General features: G+C 57.9%; 1 protein-coding gene across 2 annotated transcripts; it reads left to right on the forward strand.

The window, feature by feature from the left end:
• The first annotated feature begins 7,937 nt into the window (after positions 1-7,937).
• PLP1 (proteolipid protein 1) lies at positions 7,938-15,000 on the forward strand. Of its 2 annotated transcripts, none has more exons than XM_010403244.3 (7): positions 7,938-8,085; positions 10,279-10,465; positions 10,913-11,174; positions 11,979-12,147; positions 12,363-12,436; positions 12,548-12,613; positions 13,004-15,000. In XM_010403244.3, exons 1-7 carry the CDS (start codon positions 8,082-8,084, stop codon positions 13,073-13,075), a joined length of 834 nt encoding a protein of 277 aa, XP_010401546.1. In that variant the 5' UTR covers positions 7,938-8,081; the 3' UTR covers positions 13,076-15,000. The 2 variants fall into 2 exon arrangements, with proteins under 2 accessions (XP_010401546.1, XP_010401547.1); XM_010403245.3 differs by having other exon boundaries at positions 10,913-11,069.
• The last annotated feature ends 3,495 nt before the right edge of the window (positions 15,001-18,495 follow it).

Genomic DNA, 18,495 nt, shown 5'->3' on the forward strand with positions numbered 1-18,495 from the left:
GTATTTCAGCCCAGCACTGGGTTCTTTGCTGATCTCAGAGGGTCACTTAGGCTCATCTGGGAGCTCCTCAGGGGGTGGGATGTTACAGCAGGGCTCATTTTCCTAACGAGCCGCAGAGAGGCCTGAGGAGCTCAGCCCATCACTGTGGTTGTGGGGCTGCTGCGTGTGCTAAGGAAATGTGCCCCCAGACCCTCCACACAGCTGTGGGGGGACATCACTGGGCTGAGAGGACACTTAGCTGTCCTTGTGTGTCTGAGCTGCTGGGGAGGTGGGTTTGGGACACCAGAGGAGGCAGGGTTGACGAGCCTCTCTGAGGCTTGGATGCAATCCCAGCGTGGCAGGATCCAGCTGGGCCAGCCCCATCCCACTTCAGTGCCCTCCTGGCCATGGGGAGCAGCTCAGCCCTGCTCCTCTCTGCCCATCCAAGCAGATCGCTCCTCTGAGTGATCATCCTGGAGCCACTGGGCACCTTCCCTGCAGGCTGGGAGGTGTTTCAGCTGTTGCTCTGAAAGCTGTCGAAGAAAAGAGAGTCCAGTGCTTATTCTTCAAAACCATCCCCTCAACAACAGGGGCTTATCCTCACCTGTCTGACATATTTCTGATATTTTATGGCAGGTTCTCAAGGAATTATTTTGTGTGCATGCCACCCATCATGTCCAACCAAGGGACTGCCACCCTGGCCTGAAGACATGGACTGGATGGTCCAAACTTTCCTCTGTCCATGGGCTGCAGACCTTGTGTCTCCTGGTGCTGGTGGTGCTCTGCTTTGGGTGAACTCTGTGGGTTGTATTTGCAGATGGAGCAAGCAAGGAGGGAGCTGCAGACAGAGGGAAGGCTGGAGAAATGGTACTGCCTGATCCTGTGACCTTGGCAAGTCGGCAGGATGAACAGGGAGATTTAATTTAGATAAGTGTCAAGCAAGACTTTTGGGGACAGCAGCAAAGCCTGGCATGGATTCCAAAACCCTCAGAGGACACCTCGCTTCCCCAGGGTGCTGGCCTGACCCCTGCTCTGGTTGCTTCCAGCATTTCCAATGACTCTGGAGAAAATCTACTGGACTTTGACACTGCAAGACCCCTCAGCCCTAACCTCTGCCTTCCCCTCATCCCCCACAGCTCTTCACCCTGCCTGAGCATGGCAGGGGAGGAGCTGCTGTGCCAAATCAATGCCTCAGCAGGTGCTGGGCTAAGGGGTGGCAGTGGGGGAGTGGGGACAGGGTCAGCGTGGTGCCGCAGCCTCCTCCCCATTTGGGGTACCCAGCACTGTGCATCCTCGGCCACGGTTGCCATGGTGATGCACATCTCTCCCTGCGGCAGGAGCACTGGGGTTTGATGGGCTCTGTTCACTGTTCTGGCTTCCACAGACCTCCCACCCTCAGCCCCAGCAGCCTCCAAGCAGGAAGCAGAAGGAGATCACCAGGAGCAGACCGTGGGGTCGTGCTGTGTGCCATTCCCTGCAGGCTGCCCGCCCCCCACTTCACTGGGTGGGACTGGTTTTATTTTTTCTTCAACTGGAGACCCCCAGGAGGGACAAGTTCAGAAAATAGAACATTACACATCAGGTGGCAAGTGCAGGGAAGAAGGAATAAGAAACCAATCCCTGTGCCCTGTGCCCCCTGCCCTGTGCCCCTGCTGCTCCCCTCCATCCCCAGCACGGCCTCTGTGGTGGAGATGGAGGATTCATTCCGATGGCCAATCCTCCCACAGCTGCGCAGATACAACAGCAGCAGGTCAGAAGCTGGTTCTGGGGGGAATTTTGGCTGGGGGAGTCGGTGTGTGGAGCTGCCCCGGTGGCCCCTGCACCCCACAGAGCTGGTAGGTGTCACTGTGCCAGAGAAGCCACGGCTGGGAGGGGACAGCATGCTGAGTGCCACCCGGGTGGTGTTCGTCCAGTGGCTGCAGAGGATGGTGCCATGAGGAGCCTGCTGTGATCCCGGGCTCATCCCCACCCCATCCTCCGCCTCCCACTGCTATGGGCTCTGTGCTGTCTGTCCTGGGGTCCCTGCTGCAAGTGCCATCCTGGCAAAGCATCTCCTCTGTCCCCACGTCACCACCTCGCCATCCCCAGGGGCTGAGGCTGATTCCCTGTGCAGCTGCTGGCACGGCAAGGCTGCACAGGGACATCCCCTCGGGAAAGGTAATGCCTGGAGCCACAAATGGTCCCCAGAACCACCCTAGGAGTGTCTCAGTGTCTGTGAGTTGTTCCCAGCTGGAGGGGGTGTTGTATGGCCACCACAGGAGGGTTGTATGGCCGCTGTCCCCAGCCCACTCTCTGAGAGCTGCCTGTGTCTGCAGCTCTGGGGAGAGGCAGTGGGTGCCAGGTGGGGAATGTCCGCATCTCTCACACCCACCTCCTGCTCCTACCGTTGGGTTTGCTCTCCAGGGAATGCCACAGCATGGTCTCTGTGGCTCAGGCACAAGGAGCTGTGGCAGTAATGCCACCCTGGGGGCTGTCACTGCTGTCCTTTTGCTGTCCAGCCCAGCCAGCACCTCCCAGTGCCCACTTGCTCATCCTTCAGGAGAGCCCTGCTGCTGCTGGCACCTGCTGGGCATCCTGCCAGCCTGGGGAGAGGGCTCAGAGCGGCTGGGTCAGATCCTGTCCCCTGGTCCCTGAGGGGGGCATCACCCTGGCACGTGTGGGGACTGGGGCTGGCATGGGGACAGGCATGAAACACATCTTCCTGGGCTCATGAGGGAAGCACAGGGACAGGCTCTCACTCTGTGTAGGAATCCAAGACTGAACACTGCAGGCACAACCCCCACTGCTCAAGGGCTGTTCTGACTGACCCAGGACCTACCTCAGCATCACTGGACCTCCCCATGGGCTCAGGGAAGGTGTGGGACAAGTTAACACCTCCTTGGCTGTTTGGAAGCACATGAATTCACCTGAGCCTTTTAAAATGGGTCCCCTGGGCAGCGAGAAATAAATGGGGACACCCCAGAATGGAGCCTGGTGCTGGCATTTCCTGCATCCTCCCTCTTCAGAGCCCACTCCAGCTTCACAGACACAGAATGATCCTGGGCTGTATTTGCTGTTCTCATATACCATCCCCTTCAAGGAGGCAGGATGACATTTGTCTTTCCCTTCCAGGATTTTCTGAAAAGTAAATGAGAACAGTTCGAGAATCTGACCCCATGAATGGCAGAGCGAGACAGTAATGAACAGCCCAGAGAACATCAGAGTGAGGCATCTGTTTACCCTCCAGCAGGAAGAAAATCAAGGAGAAAGGCAGTGGATGTGAAAGGCAAATCTGCTGGAAAAGGAGCCAGGGGAAAAGAAATCACCTTCTCCACAAACCTGTAATTAATCTGAGGGACTCATTGCACTGGGCGAGAAGCTTGTTGGGAATTTCTTTTGGAAATTAGAAACCAGAATAAGAAAGTTGTTTGTAGCACTGTATTAGCCCCTACTTCTGCAGTAAATAACAGGGCTGTTTGGCAGATAAAAGGAGCAGCGAGCAGCCAGGAAGCCTTCCAGTGCCTGGGCTGCCCTCCCATCAGCTGGGCCTGGGTAAGGGCACTGCAGGCGCCAGCGCTGGCACCTCTTGGGTGTACCCTGGGTTCTGCTGCCAGCAGCTGCCTGAGCCCCTGATCAGCCCCAGGCACAAACACAGCCTGAACACCTGGGTGACACAGCCCGTGAAAGGTGTGGGAACAGCAGTGAGGCTCCTGCATGTGTCACCTCCAGGATGGCAGGAACCCTGCCCCGAGCATGGCTGGGGAGCTGGTGGTCACCCCTGCCCCCCAGCAGTGAGCCCAAGCACAGTGCAGAGGCTGGACAAGATCTTCCAAACTTAAAAACTTGGTAGGTTTAAAAAGTCAGGGTCCTGCAGAGGGAAACGTCAGCCAGACACACCAAAACAGAAGGGCAGACATCTGCTCATCTTCTCTAAAGGGTGACTGCGTGGGAGGTGAGCTCATCTCGGTGCCATCCCTGCTGGCCAGCACCTCCTGGCTGCTTCTGTGGCCTCTGTGGTCCCAGATGAAGTCGGGACAGGCAGGAGATGAGCGCTGGTGCCAGGGAGGAGGGCTCTGTCCCCAGCTTATCCAGCAGGGCTTTGTTGCACTGCCTGCACCCCTGCTTGCTGGGGAGGGTCCTGAGAGCCCCAGAGCATCCCTGGGGGGCTCAGGGTGCAGGGTCTCACTGCTGCTGGATCCCACACCCAAGGCTGGCACCCTCTGCCCAGCCCTTGGCTGAGCCTCACAAGGGTTTTAGCTTCTTCTCTCCTCTCCTGAGCAGCCCCTGCCCTTCCTCTGTTATCCTGCAACACTGGCCTGTCTGTCTGTCCTTCAGCACACCTCCCCTGTCCTCTGACAGACTCTACCAGCTTCTTCTTTTTTTAATTTAATTTTTATTAGCACATTTTGCAGCCTTGCAGCAACCCGGGAATACAAATAGGACAGTGAGGACAGCCAGGCCCGGGCAGCAGGAGCGGGGCTGGCTCTGGAGGGAGTCCTTGGCATCCCAGGAGGAGGCAGCTGGACAGATGCTGCTGGAGCCACCACAACCTTCCCACCACGGTCACTATCTCCTCTCGGTTTGGTCGAGGCTGCCTGGGAAAAAAGGAGATTTTGCAGGGCAGGAAAATCCCCGCTGCTCGGGTTCCCTGGCCGGGGTGGCTTCACCCTGCTGGTGGGTGAAGCGGGGCAGGGAGGTGGGTGAAGGAGGAGAGTTAAAATCAGCAGCAGATGACAAGAAATTCATCCTGACCAGGGAAGCGAGTGCCTAAAAATAGCAGCAAGGTTCTCAGCTGTGACAAGATACGCTGGGATTTCTCCTGCTGGCAGATGTATAATGGATAAGGGCACTGCACGTGCCACTGCTGGCGCCTCTCGGGTGGACCCAGGGCTGTGCCTGCATTTTGGGGGGCAGAGCAGAGGGGCTGGCTGCGTTTGCAGGGTCAGCACACACTGATTTTTGCCACTGTGGATCTTTGAAAACCCAGCCCCGTGCCCAGGGGAGTGCAGAAAATGAGGAGTGCAGGGAGTGCCGCCTTGCTGTAAGCAAAGAAATCAATTAGCAGGGAATACAAATCCTCCCTGAAACTGCAGGAAACCCCCTTCTCCCAGCTGGCCCCCTGCTGCCTCACTCCAGGGAGGGCTGCCTGCATGCCCAGCGTGTGCTGGGAGGGCGCAGGACAAGCAGGAGGCTGTCCTGTGCCATCAGAGCAATGGGACAAGTGTGACAGTCTGTGGTGATCGTGGATGAGGTGGCTGCACATGGAGACAGGGACAGGGAGGATGCTTTGGTCCTCTGCCCCACATGCCCCTGCTTGCTTCTCCATCTCACTTTCCATCTCACTTCATCTTTGCCCTAAAGCAATGGGGTGGCATGGATCAGTGGTGCCTGTGTGGCTCTCCCTTTGCCATTGACGCCCCTTGCTTGTCCCCACAGCCCCAAGTTTGCTCCCCAGGGGAAGTCTGAGCTGCAGCTGTGAAGAGAAAAACCCACAAAAACTCCAGAGAGTCCTTTCCACGTGGGGAGTATATTTAGAGATGTGTGTGTGTGCCCATCCAAATACTTCATTTTGGTGCAGCCCTTTGCAGCATCTTGGTGCAGGTTGTGGGTGGCTGGGGAAGGAAAATCCCCTCCAAGCCTCCCCCCTGCCAGCCCTCAGCACACCTCACAGGGGGCAAAGTGTGGCAGTCCCAGGCTCTATTAATGAGGGACCCTTCATTTCCCTGGGGGATGGTTTTGGATGTAATTGGTCACTGCCCAAGGGTCAGAACAAATTGCAAGGTGATCCATATTGATTTATAAGCACGTTTATTTTTACCAGCCTGGCGTGTTCCCCTCCTGGCTGGCAAACAGGGATGCGTCCTCCCTTCCCCACCCGGGAAGCAGCAGTGTTTTCTCTGGCAGGGACAAGCCAACGAGAGGACTTTGATGTGGCCTGGCAGGCTCCCTGCAGCTCCCCTGGGGCCTCATCCAGGAAGGGGCTGAGCTGCAGGATTGCTCCAAGCGTGCTGAAGTGTGCGGTTGTGCACTGAGGGTTTGCAGCAGAGGCTCTCACAAACTCTCCGACTGAAATGCAAAGGGGAAGGGATGCAGTAAGGGATTTGCAGCATCCCCATGGCCACAGGTGGCCCAGGAGCTCTGGCCCCCGTAGTGCAGGCACAGGGCAGTGTTTGGAGTGGGCTCTGAGCTGCCCACCCAGCTGCTTGGGGCAGCCAAAGGCAACTCCAAACACTTTCCTGCACATTTTCTTCTCCTTCAAGCCTTAGAAATCCAGGGAGGGGATTTCTCCCTTTTCCCTGTCTTGCAGCCCTGCTCTGGAGCATCTGTGGATCGCTGCCAGGAGGTGGAGGGCTGGTCCCTACTGCCACTGATGACAGGGCCAAGGGGTTTCCATCCCAGGAGGGAAACACCTGCTGACAAAAAGTGCCCAATAGCCAAGATTTTTTGCCAGAATTTCTGCACTTGGTGCAGAAATCACAGTCCCTCTTAGCTGCTTACCTTGTGCTCAGTGAGATAAAACTCCCACTTCCCTCCAGGGTGTTCAGAAATGGCAGAGTCAGCAAGCCTGGAACTTCTGTGGAAACAAAAAGAGGGGTTGATATGGTTTTTCCCCCATGTCATATTTTATTCCTTTCCTCTTACATTGCAATTTATGTATTTTATTTATGGGGAACATTTTATGTAGTACTTCTTCCTCCTGGTGGCTGGGGATCCCTCTGGACTTCCCTGGGATGCAGGCAGGGCTCTGCTCGTTTCCAGTGGCTGGAGGGGTTACGGTTATTTCCAAAGGGCTGTTGCAAGTCTGTCACCTTCCCGTGGCCATTATGAGGAGATCATGACCAGGTGACATTGCTGCCACGCCACCTGGGTGCCACCTTGGGAGCTAAGGGAGTGCCCAAGGATGCTGCCCACAGTGGTGGCAGAGGCTCCCCCTGCTCTGTTGTCCCTTCCCATCCCACACCTGGCTGAGGACACCAGGCAGCCTCTCTGCCATCCTGCCTTGCAGTGGGAAACTGAGGCAGGGAGAGGTGCTGGGGGTCAGGAGCTGTGTTCCACTGATTTGGGGTGCAGTTGGCCACCACAAAGCCGTGGCATCATTTGCACAGATGCCCAAGTGGTATTTCTCCCCCAGCCCACCCGTGGACAAGCCAAGGGGTGGCTTTTTGGGTTTGTGGGGAAGAGGCAGGGTCCCCACAGGGTGGCCCACCCTGATCCTGGCCTGAGACTCCCCAGCCCACCAGTGTCCCCAAGCCCAGGGACAGCCAGGCCCTGCCACCTCGCTGCCTGGCACAAAGTGGGGCATTGAGGGACACAGCAGGGCTTTGTCCACCCTGTGCCTGCCAGGAAGGGGCCGGTTGCCCTCTGCAGGCTCCCTTGGCCCTGTGCTGGCTCCACAGCTGCAGGGGACCACAGGCACCCTGGGAACTGTGGGGGACATGGGGCACCCAAGGGACCAGGCTCCAGCTGCTCCAGCCCTGCGGCGGTGGGGACCCACGCGTGTTCCCTCCAGGATGCCATTCCCTCCCTAATGGGGGTCATGGGGCTGGGGAAAGTCGCTGCAGGATTCCCATCAAAAGGTGGAAAGCTTCCAGTTTGGAGCCCCCAAAGCTGAAAGCAGGTCCCTGGGATGGGGAACCCCTATTCCCTACTGACAGATGCTGGGAGTCAGGGAGGTGACAGGGGGACACCACTGCTGTCCCATAGGGCCAGACTCCCCCACTGCCACAGTGGGCAGCTGGGACAAACACAGCCTGGCGGGCCGGGGGGATGTCCCCAGAGCCACCAGTGAAGGGGGACAACGCCCTCCCCTGCCCCTAGACTGCTCTCTTACTTTTGCAAAAGCCTTTTACCCCCTGAGCAGGGCCATTGGGCAGCTCTGCCCAGCAGCCGCCGGGCACCCAGGAGCTGGCAGCCAAGGGGTGCTGGGGGGGCCGGGGGAGGGCGGGCCCGGTCCCTTTAAGGGGGGTGGCTGTCACTCAGAGAGCCCTTTTCTTTGCTGGAGAGCCGGACAGGCACCCAGAGGGGGAAATACAGGGCGTGGGACCGCCTGGCAGGGGAGGGCTCCGCACACAGCGCCGAAGCAGCAGAGCAGGCGGTCGGGGGAGTTGACCAAGTCCAGCACCATGGGTGAGTATGGGGTGAGGGTGCGAGAGCTGCTGCCGGTGTCTCTGGGGACCTTATCCCAGAACAGAGCCCGCTGAAACTTTCTTCTGGCACCGGCGAGGTCCTGGTGACCCCGGTGTGCCCGTGCCAGCCGAGGGAGGATGCCTTGGCATGGCAGCGGTGACGTTTTCTTTCCCAGGGCAGTTCTCTGTCCCCGTGTGCTGTCTGTGGGGGCAGATGCCATCCCCACAGCCGGTCCCACCTGAGCCCTCACCACATGGAGAGGTGAGAGCTCCTGCCTGGGGTGGCAGGAGCTGGGAGGTCCGGGCAGAGCACTGAGCCTGTCACAGCTCGTGGCACACGGAGGCACGCCTGGTGCCTCAGTTTCCCTACCGGTGCAGCAGAGCTAATACTTACCAGCGTACCCCTGGGATAGCGGGGTGCTCTGTTCCTGGGGGTGCTCTGTTCCCAGGGGTGCCTCGTGCTGCTGGCCCCCTGCCTCCTCCTCCTGTCTGCAGCACATTGTTTGGCGCTGGCAGCAGCGGAGCCTGGGTACAAGGCTAAGGACTGTGTGGCACAAGGGCTCTTTCTCCCCTCCTTTCCCCTCCCCAGGCTCCCCCACTGCAGCTTCCCAAAGCGCGAGGGGCTGCGGCAAGGAGCCTGCCAGGCCCTGCTGCATCCCGGCACTCGCAGTCGCCTGGGAATGGAGCTGTTCACTGTCCCAGAGTGGGCACCTCTGAGCCACCTCCCAGGTGCCCAAAAATAAAACCAGAAAAGGCAAGTTTGGCCCAGCAGCCTGCTGGGTGCACAGGGCCGTCCCAGTGGGTCCCAGCAAGGTTGGGGGTCAGGATGAGCGAGACTCTCCCTGGACCTGCTGCGTCCAAGGCAAACAAGAGGGAGGGGTCCCAGCACTCCCCTATAGCGCTGCCTTTGTTCCCTGTTTGCTCTTGGCATGGGGCAGCCACCGGGGTGGCAGTGCCGGGACAATCCCCCATTGTCCTCGGTGTCACTGCGCAACCTTGCTCCCAGTGGGGAGGGGAGAACTGGCCAGGACCCCACGGCTTTCTGGTCCTCTTGGGGAGGAGATAAGCGCTGTGGGATTCGTGGGGGGAGCGTGGGTTTGGTGTGGGTGCCTTTTTGGCATTCAGGGCAGAAATGCTATGCCCAGATGGGATGTGCCCAGGCAGCCACGGTGCCCTGGGGTGCCAGAGCCCACGTCCTGGGGAAGGGCAGCAGCTTCCCTGGGGGCAGGTGGCACACAGCCAGGGCAGCAGCTTGTCCTGGCTTAGCTGGAGCCAAACTGGAGCCAGATGTTGGTGGGTGCAAACCCACCTGGCTGCCTGCCCCCAAAGCAGGCAGGAGAGCAGCTGGCTGAGCACCTCCAAACACAGCCCACCGGGAAACTGAGCCAACACTCCTGCATGTTAGAGCCCCAACGTGCAGAGGGAGCAGGTGCCCATGGCCTCACTGCTGAAAAAACCCAGCATTTAGGCACTCCAAGCAGCACACTGGCGTGTGTCCTCGCTTTCCCTGCCCACACACAGGTCCTGGAGGACAGAACCTATTACACAAGGGTTGTCATTTGTGGAACTTACACAGCTCCTTCCTATAAGCACGTCTGCCTGCATAAAGGGGCGGCTGCAGCCCGAGCTGCCTGTGGGTGCCAGGCAAGGGACGAGTGCCCAGGGTGCCACCTGGAAATCCAGAGTGCTTGGGTCCTGCTGTGCTGCCCCAAGCAGGGCCACCTTGCTGGATCTTCCCTGGGGTTTGTCTCTGTGGAGGTGCTGGGTTCCCCTCCATCTTCGAAGGCAAAATAAAGCTGCAGGCAGCCGGGCTGTGGTGGCAGTGGGGAGCCCATTAGCAGCTTGTTTGCCAGCTCCCACTGGCATTACGCTACATCACGCTCTATTTCCATCTGTTTGTCACGGGTCAGCATGGCTGGCTCGCCTCAGCTCCTCACAGCCCCTGTGCCCCACCCTGCCACCGTCGCTGAGCACCCTTGGGTGGCCTCCTGTGAGGCTGCTTAGAGAGCTCTCTGGGAAGCTGCTGGGTTTGGCTCTCCAGCACTGCAATGGGTCATTTCTGGGGTTTTCCTTCAACCTGTTTCCCTCCTCCTGCTGGGTACCTTTCTCCCACTGCGCTTGTGCTCCTGAGCTGGGGGCTCCAAGCAATCCTCGTCCTGGCAATCTCGTCCCACCTCACCTCTTTTCTCCGTAGGTTTACTTGAGTGCTGTGCCAGATGTCTCATCGGGGCACCCTTTGCTTCCTTGGTTGCCACTGGCCTGTGCTTCTTTGGGGTAGCGCTGTTTTGTGGCTGTGGGCACGAAGCCCTCACAGGCACCGAGCAGCTCATCGAGACCTACTTCTCCAAAAACTACCAGGACTATGAGTTTCTCATCGATGTGTAAGTACCCCGCTGCAGAGCATCACCCTCACAGCTTCATCCTGCTCTGTGCCAGGCTGAGGTGTCTGGCTGGGCTGGCCAGGGCCAGGCTCTCACCCAGGCACCAGGGAGACTCCAAGCTACCTTTGCCCATGGCTCTGTGGCAGGGTCTAAGTGGCCACTTGTTTTCATTTCACACCAGTTTTTATCTGACCCTTGCTAGGTGTCCTGGGTAGAGCTGGACCTCTGCACTGGGTAGGTATGGAGGATATGGGGGAATCAGTGGCAGCCTTGCTCACCACAGCTTTGCCCCATCTTGCTCTTCTTGTGGCTTCACCCTCTGTTTTGGTCCCCTTGGGACAGTGTGGGGAGGGAAAGTGGCAGCGGCCGGGATGCCACAGACAGGGCTGAGCTCTCCAGCACCGCCCCGGCACCTGAGCATCCCTGCCCCCTCCTCTCCCCCCACAGCATCCACGGTTTTCAGTACTTCATCTATGGCACAGCTGCCTTCTTCTTCCTCTATGGAGCCCTGCTGTTGGCCGAAGGTTTCTACACCACCGGCGCCGTCCGGCAAATCTTTGGGGACTACAGGACCACCATCTGCGGCAAGGGCCTCAGCGCAACGGTAACTGGGGGCCCGAAAGGGAGGGGAGCGCGAGGCCCCCAGCGAGCTCACTCGTGGCAGCGGGTGTGTCATTGTTTGGGAAAGTGGCTAGGACATCCTGACAAGGTGATCTTAACCGGGGTTTGGCACCCCTGCGCGCGCCCCAGCGGGTTCACCACGCTCGGTGTGGCCAAAGGGCAGGAGACTGTGGCCGTCCGGGTTTTGGGATATCCCAAAGGGAAGCACAGCCTGGCTGCCCTCCCCCAGGCCCGCCATGGTCCCTGGCGACCAAAGCAGCCCACATGGCTACGTGTAACAAAACTTCATGTTTAAATGGAGGCAGGGAGAATCTGAGCGTCCCTGCAGTGCTGGCAGCTCGAAGCTCTATGGCACCCGGTACCCCTGGGGTCATCCTCTCTGCTGGGCTTGGGAACCATAACAAAGTGCTGGCAAAGGGGTCCTGTGGCCTGGGGGAGCAGAGGGGCATGGCTGTGGTTCCCTCAGGGGCTGGTTGGGGTGGCACCATGGAGGGAGGGCAGGAGAGCCACGTTGACATGCCAAGGCAGCTTTTGCAGCTGTCCTCCCGCAGAGACCAAGCCCTGCTTGGCTGTGGGCACGGTTATCCCCCTCTCAAACGTGGCAGCTGTCCTGCTGCTGCTGGTCACCCCCACGTGCACACAGCTGGGTGTGAATCTGGGACTGGCACTGGCTCTGTGAGCTGCAGGAGCCCCCAGCTCGGGCTGCTGTCCTGTGCTGCCTGCCTGGGGACAGGCTGGGTCTGGCAGGCGGCGCAGAGCTGGGCGCAGGCAGCATCGCAGTCCCCCACCTGCCCCACGCCCTCCCCTGCCTGGGGAACCTCGCGCTCCCCTGTCCGTGTCCTTGGCCACTTGGTAACCACGGCTCTGCCCGGGTTTGTCCTGCCCCTTGCAGTTTGTGGGCATTACCTACGTCCTGACCATCATCTGGCTCCTGGTGTTCGCCTGCTCTGCGGTGCCCGTCTACATCTATTTTAACACTTGGACCACCTGCCAGTCCATTGCCAACCCCACCAAGACCTCGGCCAGCATTGGCACCCTGTGTGCGGATGCCAGGATGTACGGTGAGTGCTGGGTTCACCACCCAGGAGCCAGGGCTCAGGGCAGAGGAGAGGGGATGGAGGACAGGGCCCAGGCACATTGGGCTGGGATAAAGCAGGGCAAGTGCTGAAGAGCCCCAAAATGCTGGGGTGTGTGTGACACACATGGCTGCAGGAAGCTGAGCAAGGAAGTCAGCTGTCAGCCGTGCCCCGCTCACCTGGCTCCCACATCTCCACAGGTGTCCTGCCCTGGAATGCTTTCCCTGGCAAGGTGTGTGGCTCCAACCTGCTCTCCATCTGCAAGACCAGTGAGGTGAGTAACTCCTGCCACCCCACATGTGCTCCCCTCAGTGGATCACCTCAGCACTGGCCTCCCCAGGCAGCACATGAGACCCTGTGAGATCACCCTCCTCTTCCCTTGCAGTTCCAGATGACTTTCCACCTCTTCATCGCAGCCTTTGTGGGGGCAGCTGCCACGCTGGTCTCGCTGGTGAGTCAGTGCTCCCCCTGCCCAGCCGTTCTTCTCCGCCTGGCAAAGATGTGGGGGAAAAGGACAGCGAAGGTGGTGGGCATGGATGGGACAGAGCCTGTGCTCGTGTCATTTTCTGGCACGTAAGTGCAGATGGTGAATCCAGGCCATAAGGTAGAGGTGGCAGCAGGAGGGGATCTGGAGAGGCTTTAGGAGACCGCCAGGGAGAGATCCTGATGCCAATGCACTGAGCCCCCCTGCCTTTCCCTGCCTCTCCTCTTGCTTTACGCCAGTGACCCGGCACCGCGGTGTCCCGACGGTGCAGCGGGGCTGTGGGGCTCTGCAGGGCACTGCTCTGTTGGGGTGTGGGGCTGGGGGCTGCCCCCTCGCTCACTCTCTTCCCACCCACAGCTCACCTTCATCATCGCCGCCACCTACAACTTCGCAGTCCTCAAGCTGATGGGCCGAGGCACCAAGTTCTAGCCCGTGTGCGGCGGAGCCCAGCCAGACCAAACGCCCTTCTTTTGTCTAACCCCGAGGCTTTAACACTGCAGCCACCCGACACCAGGTCTCCTGCGTTAACTCTGCCTTCGCTGATGACTCCCCTCCTCTTCCTCCCTCGCATCCATTGTGCTGAGCATGACCAGGAAGGAGAGCTTCCCACCAGTGGACACCTCTTCATGCACTTTTCTCTCGTTGCTCATCCGTAACTGGTTCGCTCTAGAGCCAAGCCCATCAAAACCAGCCAGAGAAGAGGAGGGACTTATTCCAGTGTCCCAATGTTGCCTAGGGATGAGCAAAGGCCTTCAAGCCCCTGGGAGGAGGAAATCCATGTAGGTTGCTCCATGAGTAGCAAGAGGCTACCTAGAGAGAAAAGGAAGTTGGCCCAGTCCTGGTACCATTGCTAGAGACTCTCCTGGAGCTGTCTGCTGTCACCACCCATGGATGGAGAATAAGAGAAGGATTTTTTTTCCCTTAGCAGAGAAAGATGATTTTAACCTAAATTGCCTGCTGCAGCCACGGCAAAGGGAGTTCAGGGCAAGGATCTTCCCAGTGTGGAGAAGAGAGTGCTGACCCCAATGCTGATAAAGCCCTAACCCAGCTGCCCCTATTAAAGCCTAAAGGAGTTTGGTGTCTCTGTAGACAAGGGGGACTCTTGGCTTTACCTTCCAGGCAGCAGAGAGGCAGCAAATAGGTTTGACTGAGGAGGGGACATCTCTGCACCAAGCCCTGGGAGCGTAAAGCCAGAGCCATCCCTCCGTAGGCAGGGGATAACCCTCAGGACCGCGTGCCTTCTCCTGCCCTGCCAGTGCCCTTCACAATGGTGCTCTTCTCTGGGGTGACGTCTGCTTCTCTAACCTCCGCTGTGCTGGAGAGCTCGGCTCGCTTCTCACCCGTGTCAAATGTAACCGCCCCTCCTTCTGTCCCCCTCGTCCCCTCACTTTTTTTCCTGCAAGTCAGGACAACTGTCTTGTGCCTGCCGGGGTGGGAGGGACTGGCAGCATCTCGCTTCCAGGTGAAACCCGTGAAGAAAGAGAGGAGGGAAGGAAAGGTGGCGGTTTGGGGGTCACAGGGTGCAAACACAGCCCATCTCTGCAATCCAGACCCTTTCTGGTGCCAGTTTTTTCCCGTGGAGAGGGGTAGGGGGACAAGGGGTTGGGTGGAGACCTCTCCTCCATGACTGTTCTCCAGCTGGAGGAAAGCCCTCTGGCTGGGTAGCATGGGTCCAGCCAGACCTGCAGAAGTGCTGTTTCTAGTCCTCCCTGACAACTGGTGATTTGTTTTGCTCTCTCTGCCTCTCTTCTTAATGCTAATCTTTGTGTTTATTTATTGGAGAAACTACTTTCAGTGGCAGACTGTAGCTCCATCTTGCATGGATTTCTTTTCTTTTTTTGTGTCTGTATTATTGTTATATATATTTTTAAGTGCTGGTTTCAGCAGGGGCAAGGATAAGGAGGCAGATCTGCTGAGCAGTGCATTTGAAGGATCCTTGCCACCGGGAATGCTGAAATAGGTTGGCCAGGCTACCAACGCACACGGGATGGGGAAGGGGGGGAGATGCCAGGAGGGATGGCAGGGTGGGGAGAAACCAGTCAAGATCTGGAAATTCACATCAATGCTATCTCTCTTGGGGGTTTGCTGGGGTTTTTTTTCATATCCATTTAACAAAAAATAACCAGGTCCTCCTTCCCACCCTTGTCCCCAGACCCCACACACGCACACACACACACACACACACACACACAAAGAGAGTTAATCGACTGAAAGTGTTTCCTTCATTTCTGATCCAGAATTTCAACTTGTTAACCAGCAATAAAAAGGAGCAAGTTTTTAAAGACTTATCTTACAGGATGTATTTTATAAAAATTAAAGAAAATACATTAAAATTAAGAACATTCTGAACAAGATGTACGTCTGCCTGTCCATTTGTTGTGCTGCCTTTCCCAACCCTGAACCCACCGACAAAAAAGAAAGGGGAGGCTGTCCAGGAAAGGGGAGGCTGCAGAGGAGAATGTCTCAGAGGAGCAGCACTTGCAGACCCATGTGTGGGCCAGCAGCCCCTGCAGGGCTCTGCCCACTCCAGCCACGAGGTTCATAACTCTGACTTCAAAATCATTGTTCCCAGCTGGGGGGCCCTTAAAACCTCTATTTTTCCTCCAGCCACCCTGAGGAAAGCTGGGGTCTTGTAGCAGCTGCTTGCTTGTGTTTGGTGGTGCTGCTGCCCTTTAACACTCAGCCTACGTGGTGACAGCCTCTGCTATGTCTCCTCATGTAGCACAACAAAACCACAACAAAACTAACAGGACAGCTCAAGCCAAGCTGGCTGGCACTAGGCAGCATGTGTGGGATGAACATGTCCAGAGCCATGCAGGGTGGGCGATTCTTTTTCTTGCAGAGAGCCCTGTGTGGAAAAGGACGGTCTTGCTTAAGCACACGGGCATGCTGGACTGTCCCAGAGCCCTACATGTCCTGTCTGTGGCTCTGTGGTGGCCACGTGCCATTTGCTGCAGGATCATTAACAGTGTGCATGGAGGGCATCAGCTGCTGCCTTTCTGCCCCAGAAACCCTTAGGTGCATCTTTCCACAGCAGCTGCTCAAAAATTATTGATTCAAATGTTGTTTCTCTTGGAAATCTCCCCAGTTGCTGTGCTTGGGGGCCTCCAGGGAGTGAGGCCACAGAGGGATGCTCCCAGTCCTACGCTGCTGTTAGCAGATTTCAGGCACAGCCACATGCCCAGGAGTGGCAGGGTGGAACCATCACTGCTCTTCCTAAATGGGAGTCTAGCCCAAATCCCACTGCCTCCTCTCTTCCCTGGCTTCAGCCCCCTCCAAACAGGCAGCAAAGCTGCCCATGCACAATGGCCAGGGGAGGTTTAGCTCACGCACTGCTGCTGCCCCAGCTCAGTGGCACAGATCGGCCTTGCCCTGGCTGACAGAAACCCCTGGGGCTGCAGCCAGCATCAAAAGGGCCTTTTGTTCCCTGCGTTCCCAGATGCCATCACCCTCCTCTCCCCATGCTGAAAGGGTCCTGTGTGTGCACAATCGGCCGCTGGGCAGCAGCGAGCTGGGGAACAAAACACCATCTCTTTCCCCTGGCAGAGACTGGTGCCCCCCCGGCCGGGGTGAGGGCTGGGGACAGCAAGTGCAAGGTGGTGTGTGAGAGCAGCCAGCAAGGCCAGGGTGCCGGGCAAGTCCGAGGGCCAAAGGACACATGTAGCCTCATCAGGTGTGCCCTTGGCCGCGTCCCGCTGTCACCCCAGCTGGGGACATGGGACCTGCCCTCACATCTCCTTTCCTGGGCACCCAGCGCCCTCCAGGAACTGGCTGAGAAAAGACAGGGAATAAGCTCAGCCTCGTACCAAACCGCATCTCTGTAAACTGGCCCATCAGGAGAGCTCCGAGCAGGGGAGCCGTCGCAATCACCTGTTTTCCCTTGTCTAGCAGCTAAAATGTGGCTGTACTTTGCTCCCACAAAGGCTGGACCAGAGAAAGGCACCCTGGAGCAAGTCCCACGGACTGGCTTGCTGGCAAGAAGGCGACTCCCATCCCTCCATCCCGTGCCCTGCCGCCCCGGGAGACGGCCCTGTGTGCCTTGGGGAGAGCAAAAGAGAGAGGAGAGGGTGGCGGCACCCAAGGGCGTTGGTGATGACCACGGTTCCCCAGCAAGGGCGAAGGGCCGCCGGGCTGATGCTGCTCCCGGCCGCCGCCGCATCCCCGGTGCTGCGGCTCCTCCCCGCGGCCGTCGGACGCAGCGCCGGCTCCTCGGGTAGCGAAGCAAGCGAGCCCCGGTTCCCCCCGCAGCCCCGGTCCCCGTCCCTGCGGCTGACGGTGCTCCTTCCCCGAGCCTCCGGAACTCAGAGAGCCCACCGGGACACACGAGAAACACCACCAAAGTCTCACTTCTCTTAGTACGGATTCGGACTCAGCCCTGGAAAGGCTGGGTAGGATGATGTGCTGGTTTCAGCTGGGGTAGAGCTCATTTTCTTCACAGTGGCTAGTACAGAGCTATGTTTTGGATAAGCCATGCCCGGCAAGCAGCGCTGCCTGCCAGGGCCAGGGCACGGTACTAGCACCCACCTGACCTGGCTAAAGTCCTCACCTGCACCCCATCAGGCAGCCAGCTGCTTTCTCTCCATCTCTGCACAGTCCAGTTCTGCCAGGAGGATGTGTGAAGAGGAGGAGGGAACAGCAACTAGAAAGTCACAGAATTATAGAATGGCCTGGGTTCAAAGGGACCTTAACAATCATCCAGGTCCAGCCCCCTGCCATGAGCAGGGACAGCTTCCACTAGACCAGGTTGCTGAGAGCTCCATTCAGCCTGGACCTGAACACTTCCAGGGATGGGGCATCCACAGCTTCTCCAAGCAACCTGTTCCAGGAGTCCTGTACCTGCACGTGGCCACGAGCAGCAGCCCCCAAAGGACTCCATGAAGCCACGAGGAAAGAGCTGCTGCACCAGCCAGGCAAGCACTGGGGCCAGGGGATATCTCTGTCCCTTTCTGATTGCTTTTGCAGGAGCAATCACCTCAGCAGGTTATCCACCGTTTCACAGATTAGCCCAATCTCCCTGTCAAGGGACTCTGACTCACTTGTGGCCTTCAAACAACCACGGAGGAAGCTGCAATCACCTCCCACCTGGGCAGTGCGGAGTGTTCCTCAGTCCAGAGCACAACATGCCAGTGCCCCAGCGTCAGAGCTGCCCCCAAGCCCCTGTATGGAACTGGAGCCTGGAGTAGGGTTCAGAGGCTCCTAAAAAAGCATTTTTTAACTCATTATTCTTTCTGCTCAACCTCAAACCCTGCAACGCTCCAAGGCCAGAGCCATCTCCCGCCAGGCCGTGATGACTGTGTGTTTTCAGCTGCCTTTTGAAACGGCTGAAGTAAGATGTTGGAGGACCCCAGATATTCCAGCCCACATTTAAAATGCACGGTTTCCAAGGGCTTTGGACCCTAAGCTGCCTCCTGGAATCATGGATAGGGCAAACAGACCTGGGAGGAAAATAAACTAAAACATTCTGCCAAAAGAAACAGCAGGCACAGGCTCTGCAAACACAGAGAAAGCCTCCCAAAATAAGCAGCCATCCTGGCAGGACAGCAAAACAGAACAGCTCCCATATGCTGATTTCCTTCTCGGCATCCTATGGAAATCATGCCTGGTTAAAACCCCCTGGAGCCTGAGGAACCAGTTCCAAGATCACCGGAAGAATTCACAGGAAAGTACCGGACTTGCTGCTGAGAACCCAGGCTGGGAATTTAAGCTGTAGTGACAGAAGGAAGCAATGTGCAATATTTCTGTTTGGAAACTGTTTTCTGATACTCTTGAAAAGACAAAACTGGTCACTGGATTCAGCTGCTGAGTTCTGATCCTTCAGCTCCTGGTCCAGGTAGGTACACAAAGGAATA

The sequence above is a fragment of the Corvus cornix genome, chromosome 4A, assembly GCF_000738735.6.
Source record: "Corvus cornix cornix isolate S_Up_H32 chromosome 4A, ASM73873v5, whole genome shotgun sequence".
NCBI classification, from domain to species: domain Eukaryota; kingdom Metazoa; phylum Chordata; class Aves; order Passeriformes; family Corvidae; genus Corvus; species Corvus cornix.

Bases quoted from the DNA above. Each gene is read 5' to 3' on its own strand.
- PLP1 (XM_010403244.3), top strand. The intron at 11,175-11,978 runs GTGATCTTAACC...TGCCCCTTGCAG, and splicing joins GGCTAGGACATCCTGACAAG to TTTGTGGGCATTACCTACGT. The intron at 12,437-12,547 runs GTGAGTAACTCC...CTTCCCTTGCAG, and splicing joins CCATCTGCAAGACCAGTGAG to TTCCAGATGACTTTCCACCT.